We start from the raw sequence: 25,547 nt of genomic DNA on the forward strand, positions 1-25,547 counted from the left end.
ATTGTCACCATACCGGTTGTTTCCCCCTCCTCTATGTCAGGCACGTAATTATCAGCCTAGCTTGAGGACATTTTCTCTATGATTAGGGCACTCAGCAGATCACATGGTTTTATGTCCTAAAATCTGCACCGATATTTGTTCTCTTCACGTTAATGGGTTTTAAGAAGATAAAGATGTAGATTTTCCATTTGTCTTAACTGACACGAGAAACATCAGGAAATGTGCTGGATAATTGTCTCTTTTCCAGAATAGACTCTTTGGCTCATTGAAAATGTAGACAATACAGTTTCCTATCACATATGGGAAGACAGATGGAATGATTCATCCATATCTCATGCTGGTTAATGTAGCAGTTCTGGATGTACTTTTGGTAAGTAAAAGCAAACAACATTGACTGAAATTGATTGATTAACATCGTATTCCCCATGATACTTCTTGGGTAAAGGCCCCGTCTCACTAAGCGATCTCGGTAGCGAGATCGCTGCTGAGTCACAACTTTTGTGACGTAACAGCGATCTCACCAGCGAGATCGCTGTGTGTGACAGCGATCAGCGAGCGGCCCCCCTGCCGGTATCGCTGATCGCTGCAAGAAATCTCTGGACATTTTTTTTGTCGCTGATCTCCCGCTGGCCAGCACGCATCGCTGTGTGTGACAGGCGGGAGACCAGCGATCAGGTGTAAAAAAATAATAAAAAAAATAAAAAATATAGTTATTCTCACCTTCTGACGTCCCGTTCAGCCATCCTGCCTCTCTCCACCCTCCGGTCCCAGTGATCCTTTGCATGAATGACCGCGAGACTTTGTTATCCCTCGAGACCGTGACATCTCGCGGTCATTCGTGCAAAGGATCACTGGGACCGGAGCGTGGAGAGAGGCAGGATGGCTGAACGGGACATCGGAAGGTGAGAATAACTATATTTTTTATTTTGATTCTATTTTTTACAGGATGGCCAGCGATGCCGGGCGCTCGGCATCGCTGTGCTGATCGCTGGTGAAGCTGTCTGTGTGACAGCTCACCAGCAATCACATAGCGACTTACTAGTGATCCTGACACCTTGATATCGGTGTCGGGATCGCTGGTAAGTCGCTTAGTGTGACGGGGCCTTAAGACGATAGATAATTTAACCTTGTTGGCTTGTAACAGTATTAGGATACTACAATGCTACGGTCTAATAGGTCTTATCTGGAGGCCTTCTGTTTGATAGGTGACACGGCACCCGGTTGCATCGGAGCTGGTGCCATGTTGTGGGAGTTTACCTTTCGTGACATGACGGAAAGGAATGGAGGTCAGCGCCATGGTGTTGGGCTCGTCCAAATGTGTGTCTACAAAGGACCCTTAGTTGGTGTACTTGGTAGCTAGTAGAGTTGAGCAAATATGTTCGTAATCGGGCGCCAAATTTGTGCCATATTGGTACTCTATTCGTGCCAATTTTATGTTTGACGTTTGGCTGTGTTCAGCGAATATTGTCGAATTTATGTTGGACGTTTGGCTGTGTTCGGCGAATATTGCCGAATTTATGTTGGAAGTTTGGCTGTGTTCAGCGAATGTTGCAAAAACAATATACCGTAAAGGGAACCAAATTTTGAAAAATTCGCTCAACTCTAGTAATTAGCCGTGTACCTGTAAAGTGTGATCGCTTTCCTTCCTGAAGCTTCCGCAGAGAGAAAGAGACTCTGAGAATCTGACTACAGAAGAGAAACCGAAGAGAACATCGGAAAGACTGGTGTTGTGCAGAGGCTTCTTGGGTTAGAGTCAATGGCAGACTACAAATGGCGTCTTCTTACACTTTGGATTGAGATTCCACGATGGTAGAGAATAAAGTCTCCCCACAACATTAGACGTAAGCCCTTAAAGTGCAAGCCTGAAAAGAGCCTTAAGGAAGCACTCTAGTGATTGTTTTATTTTCCCATCCATCATTAAATAATACTATGTATGCAGAGAGTCTATTACAATACTTACTGGTTGTCGTCTTTGGACATTTCCGGCGCCGCTCTGGTGACATGTGATGGATTTGTGACATGCCGAATCACATGCCGGAACTGCTTACGGCCAGAGCACGTGGATACTGTGTAAGTGTTTTTAATTATGATCAGATTATTATGATTATAATCAATGTCTCAATTTGCAGACACTGTGTTTCGGGGTACTGCCCCTCGTCAGTGCAAAGTGTGAGATCTGGTTTGGCTTTTATCCTAAGTTATGTGACAAGGCTCGTTAAAGGGTAGACATTGACTTTTAGGATTGATACTTCCAATAGGTGGCACTAGAGTTTTATTCCTCTTCCTCTCTGAAGAGACAATTTGCATATTTCCCAGAGGAGCATTGCGGCTTTAAGCCCCTCATCTCGGCATGCTTAGAATGTCAATCTCCGCAAGGAGAAATGATACTTCTTGGATATCAATTAAGACAAGAAATCTTTAAAAAAAAAACGAATTCTTTAGCCATTCTGAATTTAGTTTTCAAAGTAAGTACACCAGCCTCATTAGGTCTAAGAGATATTTTGAATATATGTCTATTCTTCCGACAGGTATGTCCATCCACCCAGCTCTCCTGCTCTCCTGCTGTCTGTCTATGAAGGACACACAGTGCGTCACCCAGCTTTGCACATAGACTTGCCTCTGCACCTAGCATTCACATGGTATGTCCATCCACCCAGCTCTCCTGCTCTCCTGCTGTCTGTCTATGAAGGACACACAGTGCGTCACCCAGCTTTGCACATAGACTTGCCTCTGCACCTAGCATTCACATGGTATGCCTTTCAGCTAACCCCAGCTTACCCCAGTGTTATTTATGACCTTGTTTACTCTGGCTTGATCATATACATCTGGTCCACTCTTAATTGTCTGGCCAAGATGAGCAGAGACCACTCCTCTCTGCTTCACACCTGACTGCACTTAGTTGTACATATATTGCAGAGTACAAGTCTGCATAGACTTCAGTCTGCATTGTGATTGCTATAAGTGTGTGCTAGAAGTGTGAAGATTAATTTAAGAATTAAAACCAGAATTGAACCAGAAGGGAACTGAAGGTAACTGGACACAGTCACTGTAAACAATGTTTCTGTTTGTTTTCACTTTCACCCCAATAATCCTTCACTTTCTGCTAATTCCCCTAATCCCTACTCCTAGTAAGGAACTGTTCATCTCTTCTTCAATCCTCCCCATCCACCTCACCTCCGCCTCAAAACTGTTCCTTAACATACAATCCTCTGTCTCCAAACACAGACAGCCCCCTCATGCCCTCTCCTGCTCCCACCTGCTAACACTTTCTCTGCTCCTTCTCACTGCTGGTGATATCTCTCCAAATCCTGGTCCTCCTCACCACATTCCCACAGTCATTTCTACCTCCCATCCACACTCTATCACAACCTTCCGTAACCTCTCCAACCTTATACCCATTCACCCAGCCCCCGCTTCCCCAGTCCCACTAACAGGAGCTCTGTGGAACGCTCGCTCTGTCTGCAACAAGCTTTCCTACATCCATGATCTTTTTGTTACTACCAAACTCTCCTTCCTCGCCATCACCGAAACCTGGCTCACCCCTTCTGACACAGCCTCTCCTGCTGCACTTTCGTATGGCGGCTTCCACCTTTCTCACACCCCCCGCCCCAGCAGCAAACATGGTGGAGGAGTTGGTTTTCTCCTGTCAGATACCTGCTCCTTCACCCCAATCCCACTGCCACCCTCTGTTACCCTCCCTTCCTTTGAGGTGCACTCTGTGCGCATCTACTCCCCCTCCAACCTCCAACTGGCTGTCATCTACCGCCCCCCAGGGCCAGCCACCACCTTCTTTGACCACTTCACCACCTGGTTACTTCATTTCCTTTCCGCGGACATCCCTACTATCATCATGGGCGACTTCAACATCCCCATTGACACTTCCCTCTCAGCTGCCACTAAACTTCTATCTCTCACTTCCTCCTTCGGCCTCACTCAATGGTCTTCTACAGCCACCCACAAAGATGGCCACACACTGGACCTCATCTTCACCCGCCTCTGCTCCCTATCTAACCTCTCTAACTCACCTCTTCCTCTCTCTGACCACAACCTGCTCACATTCTCTTCCCTCTTCACTCCATGTCTACAATCCCCACCCCACAAACTTTCACACCCTCGCAGGAATCTTAAACACCTTGACCTACACTCATTCTCCGAATCCCTCCTCCCTCTTACAGATATAAGTTCCTTACACAATGCGGATGACGCTGCCGCTCTATATAACACCACAATAGCTGTAGCTTTGGAATCCGCTGCCCCACTTACACATACCAAAACTCGCAAAATCAACAGACAGCCCTGGCACACCAGCCTGACCAAAGAGCTGAGGCGAGCTTCCAGGGCTGCTGAGCGCAGATGGAAAAGATCCCACTCCAACGAGCATTTCATCGCATTCAAACAGTCCCTCACTACTTTCAAGACCACACTCGCCACAGCTAAACAAACCTACTTCTCATCTCTCATATCCTCCCTGTCTCACAACCCTAAACAGTTATTCAACACCTTCAATTCTCTCCTCCGCCCCCCAGCACCTCCTCCCTCCCCACTCATCTCAGCTGAAGACTTTGCCTCATTTTTCAAGCAGAAAATTGATAACATCAGGGACAGTTTTGGTCAACAACCCCCAGAGCCCTTCCTCCCGACTTCCCAGCCCTCCACCTTCAAAACCAACTTCTCCACCATTACAGAAGATCGACTCTCCACTCTACTCTCAAGATCACATCTCACCACCTGTGCACTCGACCCGATCCCATCCCACTTCATCCCAAACCTCACCACAGTCTTCATCCCAACCCTAACCCATCTCTTCAACCTATCACTAACAACTGGTGTTTTCCCCTCAAGCTTTAAACATGCCTCCATCACACCTATCCTCAAAAAGCCCTCTCTTGACCCATCCTCTGTATCTAGCTATCGCCCTATATCACTTCTCCCATACGCCTCCAAGCTACTGGAACAACACGTCTACCTTGAACTGTCCTCCCATCTCTCTTCTTGCTCCCTCTTCGACCGCTTACAATCTGGCTTCCGGTCACACCACTCCACTGAAACTGCCCTTACTAAGGTCACCAATGACCTCTTAACTGCCAAGAGCAAGCGACACTACTCTGTCCTCCTCCTCCTGGACCTGTCGGCTGCCTTTGACACAGTGGACCATTCCCTATTATTACAGACCCTCTCATCCCTCGGCATCACAGACTTGGCCCTCTCCTGGATCTCATCATACCTAACAGACCGGACATTCAGCGTCTCCCACTCACACACCACCTCCTCACCTCGCCCCCTATCTGTCGGAGTCCCACAAGGTTCAGTCCTAGGGCCCCTGCTGTTCTCTATTTACACCTTTGGCCTGGGACAGCTCATAGAATCTCATGGCTTTCAGTATCATCTTTATGCTGATGACACACAGATCTACATCTCTGGACCAGATATCACCTCCCTACTAACCAGAATCCCTCAATGTCTGTCCACTATTTCATCCTTCTTCTCCACTAGATATCTGAAACTCAACATGGACAAAACAGAATTCATCATCTTTCCCCCATCTCACGTGACCCCCCCTACGAACCTATCAATTACAGTAAATGACTGCCCACTCTCCCCAGTCCCACAAACTCGCTGCCTCGGAGTAATCCTTGATGCTGATCTCTCCTTCAAACCACATATCCAAACCCTTTCCACTTCCTGCCGACTTCAACTCAAAAATATTTCACGCATCCGTTCATTCCTCACCCAAGAATCTGCAAAAACCCTAGTCCATGCCCTCATCATCTCTCGCCTTGACTACTGCAACCTCATGCTCTGCGGCCTCCCCTCAAACACTCTCGCACCCCTCCAATCTATTCTAAACTCTGCTGCCCGACTAATCCACCTGTCCCCCCGCTATTCCCCAGCTTCTCCCCTCTGTCAATCCCTTCACTGGCTCCCAATTGCCCAGAGACTCCATTACAAAACCCTAACCATGACATACAAAGCCATCCACAACTTGTCTCCTCCATACATCTGTGACCTCGTCTCCCGGTACTTTCCTGCACGCAACCTCCGATCCTCACAAGATCTCCTTCTCTACTCCCCTCTTATCTCCTCTTCCCACAATCGCATACAAGATTTCTCTCGCGCATCACCCCTACTCTGGAACTCTCTACCACAACATATCAGACTCTCACCTACCATCGAAACCTTCAAAAAGAGCCTGAAGACCCACCTCTTCCGACAAGCCTATAACCTGCAGTAACCACCGATCGACCAAACCGCTGCACGACCAGCTCTACCCTCGCCTACTGTATTATCACCCATCCCTTGAAGATTGTGAGCCCTCGCGGGCAGGGTCCTCTCTCCTCCTGTACCAGTTATGACTTGTATTGTTTAAGATTATTGTACTTGTTTTTATGTATACCCCCCTCACATGTAAAGCGCCATGGAATAAATGGCGCTATAACAATAAATAATAATAATAATAATAATGCGGTGTGCAGTTTAAATTGTGCAATCTGGCGACAAATCCTATTTAAAGGTTCCATCCTAAAAAAAAGTAGTAGACATAGATGATAAATGGTAAATTGGCGACCTTAGACCTCTGTGGGGACCTACTGCCCTGCTAATTTAATGCAAATTAAAATGATCCAAAGTATAAAACTATCTCATACTCCATCGGATAGCATATTACACACATCCAGATTTCTCCCTTGGAGGGATGGCATAATATGGCGGGGGAAAGACATCATATGGCAACACACAGATTACCTAGAGCTCTATAGCGCAAAATCATATGGACTTTGTGTCTCTGTACAGTCTTTATGCACATGGCTCTTACCCTTAAAAGTTAAAAACATACGCTAACGGTTCGTCCTTTTTTAACCCTAAATAAGTGCTGTATCCTATGTGTTGGATGTTGACTGTACCCATGAGAATACATAACAGGTAAACGAATGTTCTATCGTTCTTTCAAATAATTAATATTTCACCATTATGTAAATTATTGGCTTTAAAATCTGCACATATTTTTACATAAAGGGTCATTCTTCAGGATAGGAATATGCAAGAAAACAAGACGGACAGGAAGGATTCTGCAGTACTGGCAAGAAGGACATGAGAAGACATAGACATTTATGGACATTTCATCAGCCAATTATATAGATGACCCCAATGAAAAATGATTGAATGGGAGACAGGGAATCAATGACTTTTTGTATGAAGGCTTCATTATAATGCACACAGCCTGGACCAGATGTTTCATAGTCAGTGATTCACTTTCGATAAGTCTAAAATGCTTGTACATATTGATCTGCTGTACGGTGTGTCCTTGTTTTTGCCCTTTAACAGTTGTCTCAGCCTTAATTCTAGAATCCGCATGCAAACAACACAGCAGAAGCGACATTCTTTCATACTATTGTTGTTTTTTTTCTACCTTTTTTTTTTAGAAATTTTCAACATTACACTTAGTATATGGTATAAATTTTTATTTCATAAATCAATAGTGCAGATGAAAATAAGCAACTTTATAATATATCTTATCAGTGAAATCTGCTTCTGACTCCACCAAGATTTATTATTCATTTTCAAAATTCTCGATTCAGGGGTAAAATCTGTCTCCAGTGAACACAGGTTTTTACATTACTGGGATAGGAGATGACAGTTGGTGCTCATAAAGTTTTATGAACAAGGGAAGGGGAGGCGCTCTGCCTTTAGCTCCTCCTCATTCTTCCCCTCTCCATAGAATCTCACCAGCACCAACTGCTATTTTCTCAGTCATGTAAAAATCTGCATTCAGTGAAGACAGATATTTACATTACTAAGTTAGGAGATGACAGCTGATGTTCAAAGTTTTTTATGGAGAAGGGAAATGTAAGCGGGAGGAGCTCTGTCTCTAGCTCCTCCTCCTTCCCCTCTCCGTAGAATCTCATCGTACTTACTGTACATTATCATTAGGTACAGTAAGTGACAGCGCAATTAGCAAGACATGAAAATAAAGGGTAAAACACTCATTGCAAGAGACTTACCAATCTACGAGACATAGGTGTCTTGTCGTCTCCGGGAAGATGCTGCTCCAGTGCAAGGACAATGCAGTTTGCGATGATTGTGGCAAGGATCATATATTCGAATGGAGTAGAAGAGCGGTTAAGGAAAATATAAAATCCTGCGAAACATATACATAGATATATATATACAGATACTACATAGACAATTAAAGGGAATGCGCAATTGCAACAATGGAGCAACCATGGAAATATTGGATTTTAAAGAGAACCTGATTCATGCTGCCTGAACCACGGACGGCATGAATCAGAGCCTGACTGCACTGTTGTAGAAAACACTGCCGTCTGTTACTATGAATCTCGAATGACTAGTCCGAGGCCTCCAGCTTCTATTTAAACCGATCTGTTTGACTGACAAGTTTCTCCCTGTGCACAAATATTGGAAGAGACCTGTCAGTCTAGTGGAGCAGACGGGGGAGAAGATGAAGGGGACCAGCCTTGGACTAGTCATCTGAGCCACAAAGTCCCTGATCGGCTTTTCAAGGTAAACCTTCTTTGAAACACTCAACGTTTCAGAGCAAAAACATGCTGAGCTACAGCCAGGGTATGACCTCACTCGACTGGTAGATCAGGCAGCATACGGGTAGGTGTAGGTGGCCGAAAAGTCTCTGATACGAGAGAATCACACCGATTATGAAAGTGATACTCTGATCACACTCTGATCGGTGATCATAGTGCGATCCAGGTATGGACTGGGGCTGAAATTCAGCCCTGCCATTTGAAATCACACAGGCCCATGCTGTCCACGTCCCAAGCACCAGATGGGATATATTACTAATATTACCCTGGATGGAGGAAAGCAAGATTTACTATAAGACCAATATTTCTAATGATACCCGTGACCTGCTGGGGTAAGTGACGAAGTCAGCGACTTTGTGCCCCATCACAACTCTTAACAGTATAGGTGTCTTGAGAACACCAATTATGTTAACAACGTAGCAGACAAGGCAGCCCACAACCAGACAGGCCCTTCTGGCATTTGCCAGAATTGCCAGATAGCCAGTCCGGCCCTGGTGCGATCCGATTCTCTTGGAGAAGAAGAAGATAGAGAAAAAAAATTTCTCCATCTTCTCCATTCTGTCAGTCTGTGGAAATCTGACTGCATCCAGATGTCATCCGTGCAGTCCAATGTTTCCCATGCACTCCTTGACTCTCATGACTGAGTGCGTTCCGAATATCAAATCAAACTTGGGCATGCCGCAATTTTTTGCTCAAACAGACTGTGTCTGAGAAAAAAAAAATTGGACATGAGCACAGCCCCATAGAATAACATTGGTCTGAGTGCGATCTAATATTATGTCGAATTACACTTGGACCAATAATACGGTTGTCTGCACGAGCCTTAACTCTCCGGCCATGTTCTCTTTAATATCCAATCAGCTTCATCACAATCACAATCTTATAGTAAAGTCAAATAAAACTCAAAGGGCATTAACACAATCACATCTCTTTTATTTTGTAAATAGTTTTGGTGAAAAAAGCTTTCTTTCTGCCCAAGGTGGAGATTTAAGGTTTTGCATGATCATTTTCTTGCTCCTTCATCCCCCATTTTCCACCAATTTCTTCCGTTCAGTGCTACTTGATCCTTGCCCTCTACAGCCAAATGTTCCTTTTATTAGGCATCCATATTTTTTTTTCCAGTGACAGACACTGCTCCCCCGTCCATGTACTTAGAGGGATTGTCTATTTTGTCCCTCATTCATTCACCACTTTACATCGGTTTTTGACATTTCAAAAAGTAAATCAGATTTTTTTTTTGTACATATAATAAAAGAAACACAAAAATAATTGGGACTATTTATAGACTTTAGATCAGTTTTTCTGATATTTACAATTAACCACCAGACACTTGAGAGCAACAATCTGCTCCGTACTTCGTTTGCTTTAATTAACTATGCGAGCGCATTTTTTTTTTTAACGATTTATTGTTTAACAAAGACCAGCCAGAGAAACATTTTCTACCCAAGGATTTGTTGTTTTTGAGGAAGACTGGGAAATGGTAGGTTAGTGAGGTGTCCCTGCCGTTCTATTTTAGCTAAATAGCACTACATACTCTCGAGGTGTACAAAGAAGCCCTGATGGGTCTCCGCGGGCCTCCTCCTTAAATGCAAAACTTGACTGAAGCTGACAAAATGTCATCAAGAAAACAGGAAGGTAAAACGAGGCAGCTTCCTAGAACAAACATAGGACCCAGAAAAAGCTGAATGACTGAAAGTGGTAGTAAATACTGTGGGTTTGTCAAAGGGGTTATCCAGGCTTAGATTTCACTCTATGGGACTCCAGATTTATGAATCCTCACAGCACACAATGTAAGCACTGTCAAGGTTCTACGGTTCAGGCACCCAGATTGAGAAGTCATTTGACCACAAATATGTGATTTGAAAACTTCTGGCTACATTCCGATTAGACGTGTCCAGCCTCGCACCGTTAACTTGTATTGGATGAGGCCATGCATGTCTAGTCGGCACATGACTGCATGTGTGCAAATTACATACCTGTGGTCACGTGCCTGCCTGCTCCTTGTGCCGGCACGGGAGTAGTGACAGCACACACACTGTGAGGATTCACAAGACTGTGGATTTGAAATCCCAAGGCTGGACAACCAATTTGTGAGGAGCTGGTCACTTACTAATAACTATTTGACCAATGCATGTAGAGCGGAGTTCATGGCTCTAAGGGATGCAGACTTTTTCCAGCATGGAGCACCGGCGGCGTAGATATTATTGTTGTGTTTTATTAGAGATTTGTTTGCTGTGTTTAATAGAGAGTTGCTTGTTCGTCATTTCTGCCTCAGGAATCAATGTTTCCATTCAGTGACGGTAAGCAGAGGAAGACGTGCAGGCTGGATCTTATGCATACATAAGGCCAGACCCAAGATAAGTACACATGGGTAGATGGCCTATGGAGTTTGGAGATCCGTTTGCGGCTGGGCTGGACACACATGCTACTGTTAAGGGATCTGTCATCTGGATTTCAGGAACTTTCTTCAGGACTATTGCTGCTGGGCTTCAGTTGTGTTACCTGTCGTCTGAAGGAGCATGGACTGTGATTACAGACTATACTGGCGGTAAATACAAAACCTGAGCGCCAACCAAAAGTTGAGAGACAGTGAGTATCACCTGGTATGGAGGCAGTGGGATTACTGGCTCTGGGGAGGGTATTTTGTGGACTGGGGACAATGTATTTTGGCCATCTACCCTGAGTTGTTGTAAAACAATGGATTTAAGGCATAAAAAATACTTGCATTGTTAACCTGACGAGGTGATTATTACAACCCACCACCTCAGATCCTCAAACCCTTTAAGTTTTTCTTACAGTATTTAGAAGTTCTCTTTAAAAAAAGAAAGCTAGTACAGTGGTCTGCTGCCTGGGGCTGTTTGGTTGTTACTGAACAACAACATTCACCATACGTAAGAGTTAGTCCTTGTGTCTGTCAGCTAAAATGTTCTTGAAGAACAGGAACCCCTATATAATAATAATAATAATAAATTTTATTTTTATAGCGCCGACATATTCCGCAGCACTTTACATTTCAGAGGGGATTTGTACAGACAATAGACATTACAGCATAACAATAATCACATACAGTAGATTATAACAAATACCAAGAGGAGTGAGGGCCCTGCTCGCAAGCTTACAGTCTATGAGGAAAGAGGTAGACACGAAAGGTGGGTGGTAACAGTTGCCCTGATTGTATGGACCAGCCATAATGTTAAGTGTGTAACAGTACAGACACAGAGGGCTAATGGATGCATAAAGCATGTGGGAACATGATGCTGGGAACCTGGTTATGGTAAAACTTTTGGCTCTGCCACACAGGGATAGGTTAGGTTAATGTGTTGAGGCGATAGGCCAGTCTGAATAAATGCGTTTTCAGGACACGCTTAAAATTGTGGGGATTGGGGACTAATCGTATTGACCTGGGAAGTGCATTCCAAAGAATTGGCGCGGCACGTGTAAAGTCTTGGAGACGGGAGTGGGAGGTTCTGACTATTGAGGATACCAACCTCAGGTCATCAGCAGAACGGAGGGCGCGGGTAGGGTGGTATACTGAAACAAGGGAGGAGATGTAGGGTGGTGCTGAGCCATGGAGGGCTTTGTGGGTGAGGGTAATAAGTTTATACTGAATTCTGGAGTGGATGGGTAGCCAGTGCAATGACTGGCACAAGGTAGAGGCATCGGTGTAACGATTGGTGAGGAATATGATCCTGGCTGCAGCATTCAAGACAGATTGGAGAGGGGAGAGTTTGGTAAGAGGGAGACCGATTAGAAGAGAGTTACAATAGTCGAGACGAGAATGAATAAGAGAAACAGTAAGAGTTTTTGCAGAGTCAAAAGTAAGAAAAGGTCGAATTCTAGAAATGCTTTTGAGGTGCAGATGACAAGAGCGAGCCAGTGATCGAATGTGGGGGGCAAAGGAAAGCTCGGAATCAAGTATGACCCCAAGACAGCGGGCATGTTGCTGGGGAGTAATAGTGGAACCACACACGGAAATGGCAATGTCGGGTGTAAGTACATTAGTAGCGGGAGGAAACACAAGGAGTTCAGTCTTTGACAGGTTCAGTTTCAGATATAGTGAGGACATGATATTAGACACAGCGTTTAGACAATCGTCAGTGTTTTCTAGAAAGGCTGGCGTGATGTCAGGAGTAGAAGCGTATAATTGGGTGTCATCAGCATAGAGATGGTACTGGAAACCAAATCTACTGATTGTTTGACCAATAGGGGCAGTGTACAAGGAGAAGAGGAGGGGGCCTAGAACCGATCCTTGAGGAACCCCAACAGTAAGGGGAAGGTGAGAGGAGGAGGAACCGGCAAAAGAAACAGTAAAGAAGCGGTCAGAGAGATAGGAGGAGAACCAGGAGAGAACGGTGTCCTTGAGGCCAATGGAATGGAGCATAGTGAGGAGGAGCTGATGATCCACAGTGTCAAATGCTGCAGAGAGATCCAAGAGAATTAGCATGGAGTAATGACCATTTGATTTAGCTGTTAGCAGATCATTAGAGACTTTAGTGAGGGCAGTTTCAGTGGAGTGTAAAGAGCGGAAACCGGATTGGAGAGGGTCGAGAACAGAGTTTTCTGAGAGATAGCGGATAAGACGGGAGTGGACCAGGCGTTCCAGGAGTTTAGAGATGAAGGGAAGATTAGAGACAGGTCTATAGTTAGCGGCACAGTTTTGGTCGAGGGATGGTTTTTTAAGTAGTGGATGTATGATGGCATGCTTAAATGAGGAGGGAAAAATACCAGAAGAGAGAGAGAGGTTAAATATTTTCGTTAGGTGAGGGGTGACAGCAGGGGAAAGGGACTGGAGGAGATGTGACGGAAATGGGTCACTGGTGCAAGTAGTTGGGCGAGAAGATGCAAGGAGCCTGCTTACTTCTTCTTCTGTGACTGGTTCAAAATCAGAGAGTGAGTTAGATGCAGTGGGGGAGGGAGGACAGTGCATGGTATGAGGGGATTTGGAGATAATTTCCTGTCGGATCTGGTCAATTTTTTCTTTGAAGTAATTGGCCAGATCGTCAGCTCGGAGCTCCGTGGTTGGGGCCTGTACTCTTGGATTGAGTAGAGAATGAAAAGTGTCAAAGAGACGTTTCGGGTTATTGGACAGTGAGATGATGAGGGTGTTGAAATAGGTTTGTTTGGAGAGGTGAAGGGCAGTGTTGTATGTTCTAAGCATAAACTTAAAATGGATGAAATCTTCGTGTAGATTGGATTTTCTCCACAGACGTTCGGCGCACCTGGAGCACCGCTGCAGGAAACGTGTTTGCACCGTGTGCCAGGGTTGTCGCCGTCTGCGTTGTGGTGTTCTATTTATAGGGGGTGCAAATTCATCCAGGGCACTTTGAAGGGCACCCCTCTGTCTCAATTCCACCCTTGAATGTGTCTGGGATGCAGTTACTGAAAGTTCAGGGGTCCAATCTGGTGCAGGGGCATGCTGAAGCTGTCAGTACTTTGATTGACAGCTCAGATGTTCAATCTGGTGCAGTGGCATGCTGAAGCTGTCAGTACTTTGACTGACAGCTCAGGTGTCCAATCTCGTGCAGAGGCTTGCTGAGCTGTCAGTGTTTTGATTGACAGCATGGCTAGCTAATGTGAGACTGTGAGGTTCTGGGCTGCCTTCAGGTGTTCCCTGTCCAAGGTGATTTCCCAGCTACTTAGCTTGGCTGTTAGTCCCAGATCTATGCCAGACATACATTCAGCTCTGTGCGGTTTTCTCTCTCTGTGCCTTGTGTTCTTTGGATCTTTTTGCTGCCTGTCCTTGGACCTTATTTGGACCATCCATTTTGCCTGCTGCCTTTGCACTGATCTGCATCCCTTCTGGTATTCTGACTTCGGACCTTTATCTGACTACGCTTTTGTCTCTTTGCTCTGTTTATGACGTACCCTCCTGCCTTTTACAACGGACTCCTTGACTGCCCTGACTCACGGCTTGCCCATGAGAAGTTACTCAGCATCACACCCCGTCTTTGTGCTAAGCTTTCATTCGCAGAGATAACTGCAGTTTGTCTCCTTCCCAGCATACAATGCATTGCAAGATACAGATAGAGCATAGCATAGGGTATAGCCAGAAATGGTGCTATTTCTAAAGTACAGACATTACACATTATTCTGAAAACTTACTTCAAAGCACAGTTACCCTTTTACTATGAGTAACCAGAAAAATATGTAAAACTCTTTTTTTTTTGCATGTCAAAGGTGTCCATAGCTTTTAACCATTGAGGCTACCAGTCTCAAATTGGCATATAGAAAGACCGATGAATCCTCCGGTGGGCCGCCCATATGAACAATGCTTGACACATTACACTTAATGCACAATATTAAGAAAAAATCAGCATCTAATTTTTTTAACAAACTGCCGATTTTATTTTTCTATTGAAGCTTAGCCTGAAATTACATAGAAGATCACCTGTAATCCACATACAGTAGTATCCTACATCCACGGCATGTAGCTGAAGAGTGGGCCCCCAGAATGAATGCTACTGGTGGGTTTTTGGTACCTCTGTCTGACACTGGATGCTACTCAGAACAAATCTTAAATTACAAGTTTGATGACCATAATATAATAAGCATGTCACAATGGAATGTCATCAGCAGCAGCTCATAAAGCCATGAATAGTTGTCGCTTTGCATTAAACAATATGCAAATATATAATGTAGCCTTACTGAGAATATAAATCCAACACAGAGAACTGACAGTATTCAAGTTCTGCGGTTGTAGCCAGAGCTATGAGTAAGTATATAAATCAGAGGATTGTAACATAATAGCATGGATTATCCATTAAACACAAAGCCACGAAAAGTTCCCTGCAACAAGTGTCACTAATTCTGTACATGAAACTGGGTTGTCTTACCAGCTACACAACCTCAATCCTGAAAAATTAGGAATTTGCTTGTTTTTTGTAAATAAACTATAACATCGTATAGTTATCCGGCACTTGTGGTCCCTCCTTCTGGTTTTCTTCTCTCTGGTATAATTGTCATACATACAAATTGTACATCCTGTATAACAGGTCTCGAATTGGCAAAATTGGCAACTAGGCTTCGTGCACACTGAGCCCCATGTTGTTTGTACCTCGAATACACCAGGAAAAGCCCAAACAAATACGTCATGCACGTACAGATGTATCCAAGTTTCCAGATCCTCAGGAAAATCACACTATATAAGGTAACTGCTAGTTATGCTCAGCACTGGAGTTGCGACTTTTTTAACTTTTACCTAATAAAGTGTGATTTTATTGAAGATCTTTATACTAAAATCTCCTTTCCTCCTCTGGTTTTTCTTCTAGCACCGCAAGTTTCCATGCATTGAATCTTCATATGGATGAGCTGACCTTTTTTCCTTTTTTTCCTTATACCTTAAAGGTGTAGTCCGAAACACAAATTAATTTTCATCCTCAATGCCTATTTAATGCCATAATCTAATTAGTTTTTTTAATATACTTTAATTAAAAGGTCTTTATCCTTCCCTACCTACACTAACTGCTTATTTCATTTATTTTTTACCACTTCCCTTATGATGACGCTTCGTTTGAGTATCCTAGTGCATGCTGGCAGGCATCATCAGTGGGCAGCGGCAATGCCCCTTCCCTGAAACAAAGCATCATCAGTGACCTCCGTTTCAATGGATGAGCTAGTCCCTGCTCCATTGAACATGCGTGGGTTGTCAATTCCGGCGGATGTGTGGCACCCTGCATCTTTATCGCCACAAAAGGGTTAAATATGTACTGTTTTGTATGTGTTTTGTGAGCAATGGGAGTTATGCTTTCTCTGCTAGAGACCACAATACACACACACAATTTGCCTCACTCCCTCACTTGTCTGAAGCTGAGAGCTTTGCAGACATGCCCTAACTGGGAGGGGGAGGGGCCGAGTTGTTGTGAACAAGAAGGAGGAAGAACGTCTTGGAGGCCATGTTTAGACATGTGCTCGATCCAGGAGTGAGAGCTAAGAAGCATCAGGGACCAGCTCCTAGACCATCCATGCTTTCAGAGCAGGGTGGTAAGCTAAGAAACTGTGGATTTATACAACCAACAGCATCGTGTTTTCCCTGGGAAAGACTGCAACAACAAAGGATCAGTGAAGGATAGTGCAAGTGGAAACTTGTGCTGCTCACACACAGGATCCATGCTGCAAGTTGCCAAAGGAGAAATACACAGTGAGTAGAGGCTATGTCGGAAGTGCTAAACTCTGGGAAGCCTTGGTCCCAGAAGGGATTAGAATAGCAGGAAGCTTACACTGAGTCACAGCAGAGAGGATAACTCCCATTCTGCAGAACAGACTGTAACCTGGTGAGAGTTGTAATATCTCCTTTGAACTGCACCTGAACTACAGTAAATGATAAAGTGACTTCCCTTGTCTCCTGCCTTATTACTCCATGCCTTCTACTTCCATCACAATCTCTGGGGGTCGGCCCTGGTTGGAGAGGGTTTTAACATCTGCACTGCCATCACAATCTACTCCCCCAGGGATCATCTGCAGTGCCGGCTATACTACAGTCGAACACTCCAACTGGCGTCACGAATCACTACATAAACTTTATCCCCATCCAATTCTACCCTTTTACAAGACCGCCTGAGGTCACGGACTGGGTCACTTCCACTGTGAAATTTCCCATTGAAGTTAACGGGCCCAGTGCCGATTATCCCAAGGCCTCTGGGGCGCGTCAGATGCTCAGTAGATTCTTGTCACTGTGCGATGTGCACAGTGACAGTGCGCGATGTGCACAGTGACAGTGCGCTCTGTTGCTGGCTTTGATCAGATGTAGCAAGTTGGCAACAGAGCAAACTGTCAGTATGCATCATAAGACGATTACCCTGTATGCGGAGACCAGCGCAGCCCCCACAAGTGACGTCAGTGGTAACAGCAGTGTATTTTACTGAAACCCACTTGTGATGTTACACAGATTCCCTTACGGAAACCCTCAGTGACGCCACAGAATCTTGCTATACTGTAACCCACTTGTGATGTCATAACATATTCTTAATAATATTGAACATCCGTTTTACCATGGCATGACACCAACAACACAGGACTCTTTTGCAAAGGAAAATCTTTTTGATTTCTAACCTGATGACCGTGGTATGGTAACTACTGACCTCCTCATTCATGGCACCCCAGCATACCACTTTGCGATCTCGTGCCATCCACCAGAGAATAGGAACCACTATTATTACATTATTAGTAAATAAAAGCATAGTTTTTATCTATGTCCTCAAAAATAAAGAAATATTGATGTACCCAATAGCTATGAATGTATGCATAGAACTACTTCCCATCTAGAACATTTTGGCATTTTTAGTTGCGCTTGTTGAGTAGATAAAAGAAAATAAACTTTGAAAATATAATTAATAAATTGAATAGATAAAATATCAAAGGCCAAACCATCCAAATGCTAATCCAGACTCCTTGTGGAACATAGCACTTTCCCTGACTCACCAGGTGGTGTCAGGGGCTGACATTTCTCATGCTAATTAGAAGCTGCACCAATCCATTTTATAATTAAGTGATAAGCAGCGAAGGGAACATGTGATATAGTGTAATTGTAAAATATGTGTCGCAGATAGAGAAGCGGGGCGATGACCTGAATGTACGAGAACAAGTAATTTTAGGTTACGTGCTTGCAGTCAAATGAAAAGAACGGATATCAGAGCAGATTAACTTCTGACAGGGGTGAAGGCCAGAGGTCTGCCGTCCGTGGTTCTCCAGATGAAACTACAACTCCCAACAGCCACGGACCGTCCTAGACCATGCTGAGAGCTCGAGTAATCCTATACTATGAAGTCAGGTGGAAAGCTTTTCCAACAGCTGGATGGTCACATATTGCAGACTAGACAATAGTCTAAAAATGCGCAGAAAGAGACCTTTACGTATAGATGAACAGCTGTGCCGATGTAGGTAATTGTGTTGAGTGAAGTCGCTCGGATAAGGTTTTATCTGAGCATGCTCGGGTGCTAACCGAGTGCCATCACCGTGCTCGAAAATATGTTCGAGTCCCCGCAGCTGCCTGTCTCACGGCTGTTAGACAGCTGCAACACATCCAGGGGGACTGCCTGTTTGTTAGATAATCCCTGCATGTGTTGCGGCTGTTGAACAGCTGCGAGACATGCAGCTGCAGGGACTAGAACATATTATTCGAGCACGCCGAAGACACTCGGTTAGCACCCGAGCATACTCAGAAAAAACCTTATCCAAGCACGTTCACTCACCACTTGTAGGTAATAAAGGGAAAACGTTACTTGCAGGAGACACTCAGGATATACAATGTGTCTGCAAAAATGGATGGCTTATCTTAAGGAGAGGTCATAAACGCTAAATGTTAAGGTACGAAAGATCTCTCGTTAGTCATGCCAAAATACTTACACTGTCGTGTGTACCTCACTGTGGCACATGTAGTTGACGCTGCATCTCGCAATGCACCAAGGCGGGAGGGGCCCCCGAGCTAGTAAGCTACCGGAATGGATGGTTATCTACCTTCCAAAAATGCGGAGATATGACAAAAACAAACTCGCTTGGGGTCCAATGGACGAGAGTAATTAAAGGTTGATTGTTAATTAACATGCTAGGTGAGAATTCAGACGTTAGTGATTTTTCTCCTTTGCAGGAAACTATCTGAGATTTATCAGTATTTTTGATCCAATTTTCATCAGAGTTTGCTCAGTGTTAGTTTTTACCATCAGAATTTCATCAATTTTGTCAAACGAAAAAAAAATTTGTTGGAGGTTTTTCAATTTTTCACCTAGCAAACAGTGAGTGAAAAATAGACAGCACAAGGATGGCATCTGGGCAGTGTCCAATATTTTTGTGCACCCATAGACTATAGCATTGTGATCAAAATCGGACATGTCTCTGTGATTTTATGTGGACTACTCGGTCCACTAAAATACCAGGGGCATGTGAAAAGATTGTGAAAAAGACAGATAGGACTCGTACGTGAAAAACTGACATCTGAATGAGCCTCTATCATCATGTGCAGCAACCGATTGTAGATATTTCTATGTGGATTGTTGCTGCATGGTTGCACCCCTAGACTAAGATCAAACAACTAGAATGGGTTTGTAGTTGGCAGTAATTATGCTATAGCTGTATCTGTCTGCACACGTAGCTCTGCCTAGATGCTGCATATAAGGCTTGATTTTTTTTATTTTAGATGCCTTGAGCAAAAATATAGAAACAGTTGAAATATTTGTAAAGGGAATCTGTCAGTAGGATCAACCCTTCTGTCTATATGGGCATGTCGGTCATAGGAAGCTGAATAAGATGATACCTTGTTACCTGTGATCTGATTCCAGAGAAATCCATGTTTTTCTCATCTGTAAATGAGCTGTTGCAGGCTAGAAGGAGGATGCTGCCTGGAAGATTACTCTGCCCCCAGAGATTATTTTAACTAAAAAGGGGAGTTACCAGTGTGATACATGTAACTAACACAGAATAGGAGAAAAGAAAATTGTCTTCTTTCAAACACATTTTTTGCAACTCAATGAGCTGAATCACTTAAGGCCCCTTTACATTTAGCAATGCACCAGCGATCCGACCACGATACGACCCAGTGAGGATCGCTGATGCATCGCTAAATAGTCGCTAGTGAGCTGCCAAACAGGCAGATCTCACTAGCGATGTAGTGAGCAGCGGTCGTTACTTACCTTTCACACGCAGCGATGCTGATGTCCTCCCGCCCGCGTCCACACGTCGCTCATCAGCGCCAGCAGGAAGCGCCTGACGAGAAATTAACACTGCTGATTTCGCATGATCAGCGACAGACAGCGGGGGAGCCGGTCGGAGGTAAGTATCACACATAGCGATATCGCTAGCAATATCGCTGCTGCGTCACAAAATCGGTGACGCTTTGGCGATATTGCTAGCGATATCACTATGTGTAAAGGCCCCTTTAGAGGAACCTACAGATGTGTCACATATAATCACACACAGCTCTGCAGTGAGATCAGGGGAGCAGAGAGCAGCCATTACACTTCACACAGGTAATTCCCTTTCATGTCAAATAAGCTCTGGAAGCAAAGTTACCTTCCAGGCACCATCGTTCCCATAGCTTGGAAGAGGTCATTTACATAACAGAATAAAAGATGATTTATCAACAACAAGGCAACTGATATGAGACATACAGGTAGAATTTTTTTCAGCTGTTTGAAACCTGTATGCCCATATTAATAGTTTAGATAGGACAAATGTGGTGATAGATTCAACTTAATAACTTTATAATGAAAATGTAACTTTTTAAAAGTCACCTTCTCCTATCTTCAATCTTTAGAGTGATATCATATCTTTGCCACCTTTATTTTTAGACAAATTTCCTTCAATGACTGCAGTATTGCAATAAAGAAATGTAAAAGCGTTTACCTGGGACGTAGAATGTATTAGTATCCAATTGAAAGCTTTTTTATACTGTAGTTTCTCCATTGACATGCTGACATCTCCGTTTTTCAGTTTAGCGAAAAGGACATGTTTGTAGTTTCTGTGACTTGTATGTAAGACATTGCATTTACAAATAACGCTGCTCCTCATAACAAAGCCACTAAGGAGAAATATTATCGGTCCTGCTTAGGCTCTCTTTCTTTGCCCCTGGCAATTCCTGCCACCTCTTTGGACAATCCGTGTCCAGCCCATGTCTCTATTGTACCTGCCAGCCGGACAGCCTCTCTGGACAATCCGTGTCCCATCTGTATGTCACACGTCACCAGCTCCCTGTCAGCCCCTCATCCGGATCCATTAGGGAAAGATGCCGGGAACACCATCTTAGCTGCTCTCGCCCCAGTCCTAGACCCTGAATCCTTCATGGGGATGATTCTGTGGAGCTGGTACCCATTTACACTGTTCTGCAGCCTGAGGACCCTTAATGCAATCCGCAGACTTATCCCCATGGCTTTAGTCCTCTGTTCTCTCTACTCAAATGTCCTGCCCTTGGGCAGACTGCCCGGGTGTCTGCTGTCTAACCAGGAAGTGCCTGTCCTATATCCCTTGCTCTGGAATGCACTGCCCTATAGCTCCTCCCAACTGCTACACCCCTATGCTAACACTCCTATTCTACTCCCTATCTCTATGATGCCCCCACTATTCTAATCCCCCTACGGTCCTATACTGCCTAAGATTCTATCCTAACCCTAACGCTATGCAGAATATCAGAAACAAACATTTTTGGGCCAATATACCATGACGGCACCAAAAATCATGAAGAGATCCAGTATGAGAATAAAATATCAAATTTTATTGAAAAAACATTAAAAATACTATAAAATTACAAAAATGCCCAGCAGGAGGCGCTGAAAACATTCATGCCATTGGTTATTATATTCACACAGACAAATGTGAATCCTTGCACATAAGTAATTATAAATAATTTCCAACAAGAGTATAATCTCTATTAATGTAGGGAATATTCACACCAAAGTATTAAAAAATATATTGAATATAAATCCGGCCCAATATATATAACTTAATTAAATAACCACAGTGTCAAAATAAATATAACGTGGCTGAAAAAAATACAAAAATACAGTGTAGTATGCCCCCGGAAGAAGCTAGTGCGAAACACGTGTTGGGGTGAAGGAGGTCGCGTCATTCACACTCACCAGAGACCTGGCATCAGCGTTTTCATAGGTATTACCTTTTTTTTTTCCATTTATGTATAACCTTTGTGGATTTATGCAGCAATCCTCTAGTACTTTCTCAGCCGTGATATTATTCAATTGTGCTGACATTGAGGTTATTTTTATCTGCAGTATATATCAGACTGGGTTACCATCATTCAGGTGCAATTTAATGTGGGTTTCTATTACATTCAGAGTGAGGTGCCTGTAGTGTTGTCACAGATTATTTCCACACAGTATTTTTTGAATCTTAATGTTGAACCTTTGAGGCTTTATGCAGCAATCCTCTAGCACTTTTTCAGCTGTGATACTATTCAATCTTGCTGATATTGAGGCTTTTTATTTTAACCTGCAACATATAATAGATCAGGCCACGACCATTCAGGTGCAATTTAATGTGGGTTTCTAGTACTACACTGTATTTTTTTCAGCCACGATATATTTAGTTATTTTGACACTGAGGTTATTTAATTAAGTTATATATATCGGGCCTAATTTATATTCAATATATTTTTTAATACTGTGGTGTGAATATTCCCTACATTTATAGAGATTATACTCTTGTTGGAAATTATTTATAATTATAATTACTTATGTGCAAGGATTCACATTTGTCTGTGTGAATATAATAACCAATGGCATGAATGTTTTGAGCGCCTCCTGCTGGGCATTTTTGTAATTTTATAGTATTTTTAATGTTTTTCAATAAAATTTTATATTTTATTCTCATACTGGATCTCTTCATGATTTTTGGTGCCGTCATGGTATATTGGCCCAAAAATGTTTGTTTCTGATATTTTGAAGTGCCAGAATATATGTGGTCTTTGGGCTAATTTCAAGTATAGCTTTGCAGAATATGTAAGGGATGTACCAAGAATACGTGATGCTCCACTCCCCTTTCTTATGTTGGTATTATAATGTCTGTTATATGTATAATGTATGATACGCTAGGGAAAGTGCAGTATGTAAATAAGCCCACTAGATGGGGACACATTAGTATAGAGGGTAGACTAAATAGTTAAAAATAGGAGGGGCCAACCGTGGGTAAACCAGCAAGTTCCCGACATGTTAGTCAGTAGGGCCTGAAAGACCGGACAGGGTGGGTGGACCCCGTAACATTAATCAAGGAGCCCAGCTCGTCCAGGGCTTAAGAGTACTGGAACACTGGAAAAGAGAAGGAATGCAGGGCAGCTACGTCATGAAGACCGTTGGCTACATAGGCAGACGCCTGAGTGTCTGGGGCGAAACGGACCGGGAACTCCTAAAGCTGGTCAGATGGATAGCTGCAGTGCTGGGAAGTACGGTGTGACCCAGCAGTGTTCCTATGGAGGCAAGGGACAGCACAGGGATAGAGAGTTTCAAACTGTGTAAGGAACTGTGTGCTGTATTCGCATGTGAACTGGACGAGCTGTGTCAAGTGTTGAGTAAAGTTAACTGCTTGAAGTTGGATCGGATCCTGCTTGTCATTGTCAAGTAACTGAAGCAAGGAACCCCTGCCGTCTCAGGGAGGACCCTGAGGGCCAGTCAAGTGAGTCAGAGGGACATTGTGTGTATGTGGCGGGTGGCCAGGGTGAACCTATGGCAGCTAACATTACGGGCACAACTACGGCCCTGGCACCCCTCACAAAAACATGACAAATACATCACATTACAGTATATAACAAGTATCATGGCATTAGTAAACAATGAGGTGCCACATGCAATCATATGAACAGCGTCGAGGGGAGAGGAGGCATGTGAGGGTCCCCCGCCACCTCCTTACAACTGCATAAGAACTTGTGACATGAAAATAAGTACAACACTTCTGCCTTTCATATTATTTCATAGCTGCCAGGATACATTGAAGATTATTTCCGATTCCATGTCACTCAGCAGCACAGAAAAACATAACTTCATTACTCCCCAGAAGCAAGGACAATATCCCTTGACAGATGTAGAAATGTAGGCAGACATGCACACTATGGTTGAAGAAAATGAAAGGCTTTGATAAATTTAAATCAGACTTGAGCGAGGCAAAATAAAAGATCTAATAGAAAGGTACAAGCAATATTTTCATACACCAGACATTTCTTCTCCTATTCTAACATTGAAAGTTACTGGACAGATACCCAAAATATGAGTACTTCCACCATTGAAAATTGTTAAAGGCTTTTTTTTCTACCTACAACATTGACAACTTAAACGTTGCTTTTTTTGTTACTTAAATTCAGCATATTTTTGGCAAAAAATATTTTTTCTAATTAAGTTTCATTAGTGTTGCATCATTTATCTTATATACCCTCTTTCTGCAATGAGGAGCGACACTATTGCAGTTTTGCTTGGAATTCTAGTAATGTGGTGCTGTTAAGGCAGTGAGCTTGTGGGTTCATTCCTAAACTCTGTTGTCTCCCTGTTTTGAGCCTTTGCGGGGCTACTCACTATGTAATCCTCTAGCTTCCTGCTTCCATTTGCCAGTTATACAATACATTTATCTTTGGTTCACTCCTGATTCCCAGCTCAGACTCATCCTGTTTAAACCCGTCCTTGATCTCAGCCTCTGATTTTGTTTACCCAACTGCTAACCATTCTCTGCCAGCCCGCTCCACCGGCCAGCAGCCTCTTACTGGATGTAACCTAGGGGACACTTCATGGTTAAATGGTGAAGTCTGCCATTCCTTTGGAATAGAGTAGATGAAGTGGCTAGCGCAATACTTGTCTGTGGAAGTAATTTTAAGAACTGCCAACCCTCATTGACTGTGCACCCCTTTTCGACCCCTTTATGAAGACCAACATTACAATGACGTGAGAATGACCATTACTGTGCCATAATTTGATGAAATGGCATGCTTGTGACTACAGTTGGAGGATATCAAGTGAAGAATTGTAAAAATAAGAAGACTGATATCACTGGAAATTGTCCATCATGCACTGGGTGTTTTCATGGAACAGAAATCTCCAAATAAAACTGACAGGTTATTGTGAAACATGATGACATTTTCAAGATAATACTGCATTTATGTACCTTGAGCCTGTAAAGTAGGGAAAAAATGGAACAGACAGAAAAGTGCAATAGGGTCTTACCTGGGTTGAAAAATGAGGATAAAACTGCACAATTGTGCTCACCTGGTAGGGTTGTGCCACTAATGAGGCTTAAGCTGCTGCAGCTGCAGACCCACAAAGAGCAATCAAGAGAAACCAGAAAGGAATGAGTTAACCTGCCCTGTCGTCAATAATGATGAGAAGATCGGATTCCAAAGATATAATAATGAGAAGACCGGATTCCAAAGATATGCGGTTTTATAGTCAACGCGTTTTGTATTCTACAACTTCATCAGGACACGATCGCCGTGGTTTGTCCTGATGAAGAAGTTGCTTACTTCAAAACCCGTTGACTATTACACCACATATCTTTGGAATCCGGTCTTCACATCATTAT

General features: G+C 43.6%; 1 protein-coding gene across 1 annotated transcript in view; it reads right to left on the reverse strand.

The window, feature by feature from the left end:
* CACNA1E (calcium voltage-gated channel subunit alpha1 E) overlaps positions 1-25,547 on the reverse strand; it is an 817,054-nt gene that overhangs the window by 226,061 nt on the left and 565,446 nt on the right. Inside the window, exon 4 of the mRNA XM_073571345.1 lies at positions 7,998-8,103. Coding sequence (XP_073427446.1) covers positions 7,998-8,103 — 106 coding nt within the window. The remainder of the gene's footprint in view (positions 1-7,997; positions 8,104-25,547) is intronic.

This window comes from Dendrobates tinctorius, unplaced genomic scaffold (assembly GCF_039654945.1).
Source record: "Dendrobates tinctorius isolate UK_male_01 unplaced genomic scaffold, ASM3965494v1 ptg000029l, whole genome shotgun sequence".
Taxonomy (NCBI): Eukaryota; Metazoa; Chordata; class Amphibia; order Anura; family Dendrobatidae; genus Dendrobates; species Dendrobates tinctorius.